General features: G+C 68.1%; 1 protein-coding gene across 1 annotated transcript in view; it reads right to left on the minus strand.

Annotated features, from left to right (window-relative positions):
- The window catches only part of SH3RF3 (SH3 domain containing ring finger 3), a gene marked incomplete at its 5' end in the record, with an annotated part of 80,477 nt that overhangs the window by 49,752 nt on the left and 30,462 nt on the right, over positions 1-263 (minus strand). The window contains one exon of the mRNA XM_010073847.1: positions 7-263. This exon is cut by the window's right edge and continues 49 nt beyond it. Coding sequence (XP_010072149.1) covers positions 7-263 — 257 coding nt within the window. The remainder of the gene's footprint in view (positions 1-6) is intronic.

Raw genomic sequence — 263 nt, forward strand, 5'->3', positions numbered from 1 at the left:
CCGGGCGGCCGCCCGCGGGTCACTGGAGCTGATGAGGACGGGGGCACTGATCTCCATGGAGTGCCGGTTGCTGGCGGCCTGGGAGGACTTGTGCGTCATGCTGAGGGCGGTGAAAGAGTGGCGTTTCTTGGCATTCTTCTTGCCCTCTGCCTGCCGCTGGGCCGCCCCGGCACCAGCCAGCGTGGAGCATGGTGCCAGACCTGCCGCCGCTGCTGCTACTGCTGCTGTCTCTGTCGTCAGCGGCAAGTCCCCGCCAGAGGCAG

The sequence above is a fragment of the Pterocles gutturalis genome, unplaced genomic scaffold (assembly GCF_000699245.1).
Source record: "Pterocles gutturalis isolate BGI_N339 unplaced genomic scaffold, ASM69924v1 scaffold37192, whole genome shotgun sequence".
Lineage (NCBI taxonomy): Eukaryota > Metazoa > Chordata > Aves > Pterocliformes > Pteroclidae > Pterocles > Pterocles gutturalis.